This window comes from Chaetura pelagica, unplaced genomic scaffold (genome assembly GCF_000747805.2).
Source record: "Chaetura pelagica isolate M959 unplaced genomic scaffold, ChaPel_1.0 scaffold55, whole genome shotgun sequence".
Taxonomy (NCBI): Eukaryota; Metazoa; Chordata; class Aves; order Apodiformes; family Apodidae; genus Chaetura; species Chaetura pelagica.
The window spans coordinates 3,583,521-3,590,270 of record NW_009953571.1 but is presented as its reverse complement, the minus strand read 5'-3'; the positions used below and the strand labels follow the sequence as shown (position 1 = coordinate 3,590,270).

Genomic DNA, 6,750 nt, shown 5'->3' with positions numbered 1-6,750 from the left:
GCTGTTCTTTAATTAGTGAGGTGCCAGGAAGAGACATGCCACTTATGTTGGGGCTACTGCAGGAATGGGGCTATCCAGCAGAATAGATACCTAATTTGTGGTGTGGCAAGCCAGGACAGCCAGATCAAGCTTGACTCTGCAGCATCCGCATTCAGTGAAAGCATCCACCCTCAGAGGGACTTAATTTCCCTGTGTTCTTGTTCAGTTCATGTCATGAGCCATAAACAGTAGACTAGATCTTATCACTTCTCTAGTGAAAAAAGCAGAATAACTCTCGAGTTTGAGAAGAGAGCCATTACTTCTGACTAATTCTTCTGCTTGGAAAGCACAGCAACTATTCTTGAAGAAAGCCACTTATCCTGGAAGAGAGTGATTATAGCTCATTCCATAATAATATCTTGTAGAACTTCATGTATAAATAAGGCCCTGATGAAAGATTATGTTCAAGAGAACAAGAGGCTGTTTGAAGAGTGTTAGCATTCTCTACTAATGAAATTGGAAAATCTGAATTCCAGCCACAGATTTCGCCAGAAAGCTGTACTGAATTAGTCACTATTACAAACCATATATTTATTCTGATTTAAAATAGTGGTTCTGCACTGACCATATGACTCTCCTCAAGCACCACAGGTCTGATCTCATGCACAACAGATGGGAGTTCACATGCATAAGGTAAGATGACCAGCAGTGCTGCAAGTTTCTAGTTGCCAGTTTTTAAGTTACACGGAACCTCAACATGTGAAGCACAACCCACAAGAATACCAAGGTAGATAATACCTCAAAAATCCCTAAAGGTTTCCTGCAACATAAAAGAAACACTGCTTCAAAAGAAGCACTTGCACAACACAACTGAGAAAAGGATATTCAAGTATGATGCAGAGAATCCCCAAAAACGCTGAGAGCAATACCTGTTTCACTGCTTAGACGCTCAGTCATGATCTATGTCTCACCATATATAAATTAGCTTGTGTTTAATTGCATGTTTATGAAGGGACAGTTACACCCTTCATTGTACTGTATAAATCATACAGAGATAAAGTCATTGGGCTTTCAAGTAAGGATCAAAACAATCCACTGGCTTGCTCATAATAATGACAAAAATCTTGGCAGTTCACAGAATCTCATGCTTGAGTTGTATAACAAGTATTTTATAAGTCTAGGCAAGAAGCTCTCAATCTGGACAGTGGGGTCTGCGAAAGCTGAGGAAAAGCAAGCCTATCACCAGCAGCTCAAATTTGCTGTTCTCATTGGTAAGTTTTAGAAATTCATAAATCCAGAGAGACTGAAAGACATTGCACTAGACTTACAAGAAACAAAGGATCCAGCAAGCCTAGAAAGACACGGGAAATAAAATGAGCTCATGAGAGGCACTTCAAACAGCCTCAGAAGTTTATAATCAGCAAAACAAACACTGATTATAAGACATTGGTAAAAACTGCAGCAGTTTAAAAGCTGTATTAGGAGTTGGGTTTTCTGGGTCCCTCAAGCACAATGCCTCACCCAGGTAATGAAAAGCCATCTTATTCCCACTGCTCTAAGAACAGAATGGCCAAAGCAGTCATAACTCCATGTAAAGCAATCACTTACTCTGGTCGGCAAATCACCAGGTCCCCTTTGTTGGTGCCATATGCCAATCCCAGGCCTGGCTCAGGCAGCCAGCGAGCGGAGTTTATGCTGACGTGTCTTCTCTGGTCGGCAGGCATTGGGTACAGAACATTGAAGACTCTCTAAAACAATAAAAGGAGGTTACTTGACAGGACACTATAAGGCAGGAGAGCCATGGAGGCTCAAACAAATGCTTGATCTCCCGGCAGTGGTGCCACTGGCCAAGGAGACATGCCACTTCACAGGATGTTGCAAGGAACCAGCAGTGATAGGCAGCTGCTAGAAATGCACTTCCAGGTGCTCCTGAGTGTTTAACAGCCTGTCTGGCACACAGCTGCAGAAGAGAAGAAATTCTGACCCCAGGAGAATGCACATGTCACTCAGTGGGCTGCACAGTCCTATTCAAACTAATTTAACAAAGTGGTATAGTCATTAGAAAGCAGGACAACTCAGGCTCTTCTGGCCTTCACCTCTCGTCTTAATTGACTAGGGTGGAACAGGAAACTAGCAAGGAAAGGGGCTATCAGCATCAAAAGTTTGTTTCTAGTAAGCAAACCAAACTTAATGTAAAAATAAGATATAATTATTTCATTTTAAAAAACATTTAAATCAAGGGATTATGAGAATAATACAAGTATGCATGTAACAGGTCCCTCAGTTCCAGTCTCCTTCCAGCACCAGACGTTTATCTGCTGTAAGGTAAGAAGCTGAAGATAATGGCTGCAGGCAGCACAGCTGCAAGCCAGTGCTTCCCAAGTGCTGCATTGATGCAGGCTAAGGAAAACCCTGTGCACACCAAGAGCGACCAGCAAGCTCTGCTTCTGGCCTGCACTACCTTGGTTTCTGAAGCCATATGAGCTTGGAAAGCCAGAACAAGGAAGTGGAACAGATTATATCTATGCAGATAACCCTCCTTCAGCTCCAAGGAACTAATGCCATTTGTGCAGCACAATTCTTTCCTACAGCCTACCATTCAGCAACCAGATCTGAGTATACTGACAACACTTCATTTAGCCTCAAAATGTGACATATGTAGATCTTAAAAACAAAGGCATGGAAAGTGGAAAGAGGGGTATTCAGTTGTTTTGGCTACCAGCAAGAGAGGGACAAGCTGCTCCAGTGGACTGGGCCATCAGAGAATGTTCCATCACGGCTTCAGAAGGGTAGGACTGAAGACTGCATTTACAAGTTCAAATAATTAACAGAATTTCTGCAGAAATTTACCCAAGATTTAAATGTGTAATCACTGCAGGTAACACAGACTTCAAATCTAGATTTGCAACAGAATAAGGATTTTTTTGCATTACATTTTCTGCAACGGGCAACCATCCATCTACCACAAAAGCCTTTCTTGTGGACTCCTCAGAGAAAGGGGTGGTGCAGGATCAGGAAGGGAAGGAGGATGTGATGGAAAACAGGATAAAGGTAGATGGGAATTCAGATCAACCACTACTGCATTGCTGAGGTGGACTGAAGTAATAATTTTAATTAATTAGGGTAGAAGTCATCAACTAGCATAACTAACTGAGCCTCAGGACCACACCTTACGTACTCATTTTTCTCCGTAGCTCTACTGCCCACCCCACATCTGGTCTGGTTGACAATTTATCTTGAGAAGTCTGAGTTAGAGACCAATGAACTGTATGCCCTCCAATAGCTAGTACCCAGAACCTTCACCTTGACTATTGGAATGCAAAGTCAGTCACAGCAAAACAATATCGCTACATTATTTCCCATCATCAGTAACACATTTAACCTCTCCTCTGAGAGGGCCACATGAGAGGAGAAAACGTCCTTAAGGACTTCTCTGTATGACAGAGACTGGGCACTCTTCGTCCTGGCTATCACTCAGCAGTTAATGTATTCAGAGGAGCTCAGTGTTTGGATTAAAGTAGCAAGCCCTCAGGGGCTTATCTAACTCTTACCCGTCTCCATGTATCTGCCCCGCTCCCTCCCTGCCTTGTGTGCTGGGAGGGAAGGGGGGAGGGTGGGCAGAGGGAGGAAAAAAAAGATGAAAAAGAAATCAGATGTACGATGGTAACACCTGTTACCATGGAGATTATGGTGCACTCTGAGATGGGGAAACTGGATTTTGAAGAGGAGGAGGAGGAGGAAGGAGGGGAAAGGGAGGTGTCCGCCAGAGCTGGGAACATAAATTCACAAAATAAGCATTCCAGATCTCTCAAGAACTGCTAGGGTTTTCCATCACATCCTTCTTTGGCAAGTCAGAAACAGTTTATCTTCTTTTGAGAATGGCTTTGCAAGGTATCTTAGCTAGAGAAGCTGACCTCCCAGGCTAGCCAGAAGCTCTCCTCCATGGGCAGGTCAGTTTGTTCAGCTATTGTTCCCCAGGCTTCATGACCAGCCATGTCAAGGGGGCAGACTTGTGAGCTACAGCTCAGCATCCAGGCGCTTTGCAGTAAATAGCACCCATGGAAAGTGCTGCCAAGGACATGGGTCTGGTTCTGACAACCTGCAAAAACGTTGGCTGAGGGCAGAATCTCAGAGACAAGATGGCTTAAAAATTCTGCTTAAGAATAGCTGCTTCATCACTCCACTCCATTCACTTCTAAACAGCTTGTCACTCCGAAGAGCTCCCCTCCCCTTCTGCTTCCCACTCCCACGCTAATGGGACAACTCCATGCAGTGTTAAGGGTGATGACATCCGTGCGTGCAGTAATTAGTACATAAAAAGAGAAAGCAGCTGTACTGGCATAATCACCACTCACAGCAGTAACCAGACCCCAGCTAATCAATCTGATGCAGTCATACAGACTGGGTGTTGCAATTGCATCCATTAGCAAGACCCCCTACTCTATCCACAGAGTGGAAAAAAAATTTTAAGTTTCTTCAACATCGGCAGGTCCCTCTCTTCAAAGAGGGTCAGAAGGGCTTGCCAGAAAACATGATTCTCCATAGATCACAGCTAATTTCTTTCAGATTTTTCTTTTTGTTCCCATTGCTAAATCTTATAAGAAGTTACTGAGATATTTCAACCAAAGTAGGCAGCCTGAAAATATACGACCACACGTCTATGCCAGAGGGAGTCCATGCTTTGTAGTTCTGAACTTCAAGGGATAATATTCAAGTTATTACAGGAATCCTACACTCACATGATTCTCCAGCTTCCAGGTCAAGAGATTGCTGTCAACCCTCAAACACTCTTAAAACTAGCAATTCAAATACATAAAGTTGATAATTCATTAGTTGCCTTTCATTACAGCTGGTCCACAGACCATGCAAGCCATGTGTAACCATCATATCGATGACAAAAGGTTCAGGAACCAGTAATAACCAGTTATAAAAGTCTACTAATCTTTAAGGTGCCTACCATACTCTACCACAGCATCCAGAGAGTTTGTATTTAATAGGATGGCATTTTAATTTAGGACAGACATCATACTACAGCACACTTCATCAGCCCATAATCACTGCCAGCAGTCGCAGGAAGCTTCCAGGCTCCTCACCATAAGTAATGTGAAACTCCTCTTAGCATCACTAGACTACTAATTCAGTAATACACAGCCACACTATTAGTTCTGGCAATTCAGCATTTTATGAAGTTGGCATTTGCATCTGCTTCCAGATGCTGTTCCGAAACAGCATTTTGAATGGTATAGTTCTCTAACTATAAACTGTGAAGTTAGAAGAGTTGGAACTTCAGAACATCCCTATGGAAGCTTAAGCTCAAACAGGCTACATAAGAATAGCAAGCTGTTCTCTTCTTGGCAATAACATAAACTTATAAATGTCACTTCCATAGGCAAGAAAGGGCCCTACCCCTTCACTTTAGGGAGAACAGTTGCTTGACCTGTACTTAATGTTTGCAGAAAATCCTGTCTCTGGTGATCTCTCCACACTTTACAGGAGATTCCAGAAGTATGCTGTCATTTCAGGGACTTCATCTCTCCTCTGAGTTCAAGGAATGCCAGCAAGAGAAAAAGTCTTCCTCCAGAATGACTAAAACTACCTAGGTAGCTATGCTTCCACACAAAAGGTGATTGTCATATGAAGGGAAGGCAATACTCACTAAAGAAGCAACTAGTTGCTTCCATTCTACATCACTGTAACCATGAAGTATGGGGATAGACTTGGTCGACTAATTTGTATCTGCACTTCTCTATTTCAAAGATCACACCAGAAACAACAACTTATCTCTTCAGTGTGCCCTCTCCATCCTCCCTGAACAGAAGTGGGCACATATATCATCTGCTGAACTCCCTACAACTCATTTTATCACTTCACAACCACTTCTTCGACAATGAGTTCTGCAGGGGAGAAAATGGCTCAGAGAAAGCAGGGCTGTAAGGCATAAGAAAAAAATAGGTTCCCAATGTGTTCAGATAACATGCTACATGGGCAGTGCACAGGCCACCTCATGTCCACTGCTGCTGCTGCTCCCTCTCCAGCTTGTCAGTGCTGGCACATCAGTACTGTAGCAGCTGTCATAGCCACAGCTTAGGTATTAAACTAAATATTTGCTAACGGCAGAGAGCCAGGAGAGGCTGCGTGACAATCAACAGCCTCAAGGAATCTTTCCTGATGATCTCTTCCTCATCCTATGCTTACGTGGGAAGCAGGGGGCCCAGGGCACAATACATAAGCACAGAGCTAGACAGTTGATTCGTACCTGTCCTGGAGGGCTAAGAAATCTTTTTACTAAAAGGCTTTGCTTTGCAAAGCCCTAGTTAGTGACCAAGTGTTTCCCTCTTCCCCTCCTGCTCTGTACCAGGGAAGCTCCTGCTATTTAATAACGCTCTTCAAATTCCATCCTTTCCCTCCATTACTGGGATGTGCCAACATAAAAAAGCTGGACAGGGCAATCACCAGGATGCTGACAATCATCAGAGTAGCAAGAGGCTGTCCCAAGCCTGTGTTACTGCTGCCAGTTGGCAGTGGTGCTGCACCGCTTGCCTGGTCTGCGCAGCACTGTGCCCTGCCAAAGCAGAGGCACCATGTCTCCTGCGTGGCTGTTTCTGTGCTCAGGGCCTTCCCACCTCCAGGGAGAGCAATGGAAGGCAGAGGAGTGCTGAACATTACTTGTTTGGCAGAGTGAGACCTTTCTTCTCCTCACTGGCATTCAAGAAAGAAAAAAACATGTTTTGAAGCTGGAGAAGAAGAGAAAGTTGGCACAAGTGTGTAGGG

At 43.8% G+C, this 6,750-nt stretch overlaps 1 protein-coding gene across 1 annotated transcript in view; it reads right to left on the bottom strand.

Annotated features, from left to right (window-relative positions):
* The window catches only part of AMBRA1 (autophagy/beclin-1 regulator 1), a 124,800-nt gene that overhangs the window by 27,614 nt on the left and 90,436 nt on the right, over nucleotides 1-6,750 (bottom strand). Inside the window, 1 exon segment of the mRNA XM_009999594.1 lies at nucleotides 1,588-1,727. Within this exon segment, the coding sequence (XP_009997896.1) occupies nucleotides 1,588-1,727 (140 nt within the window).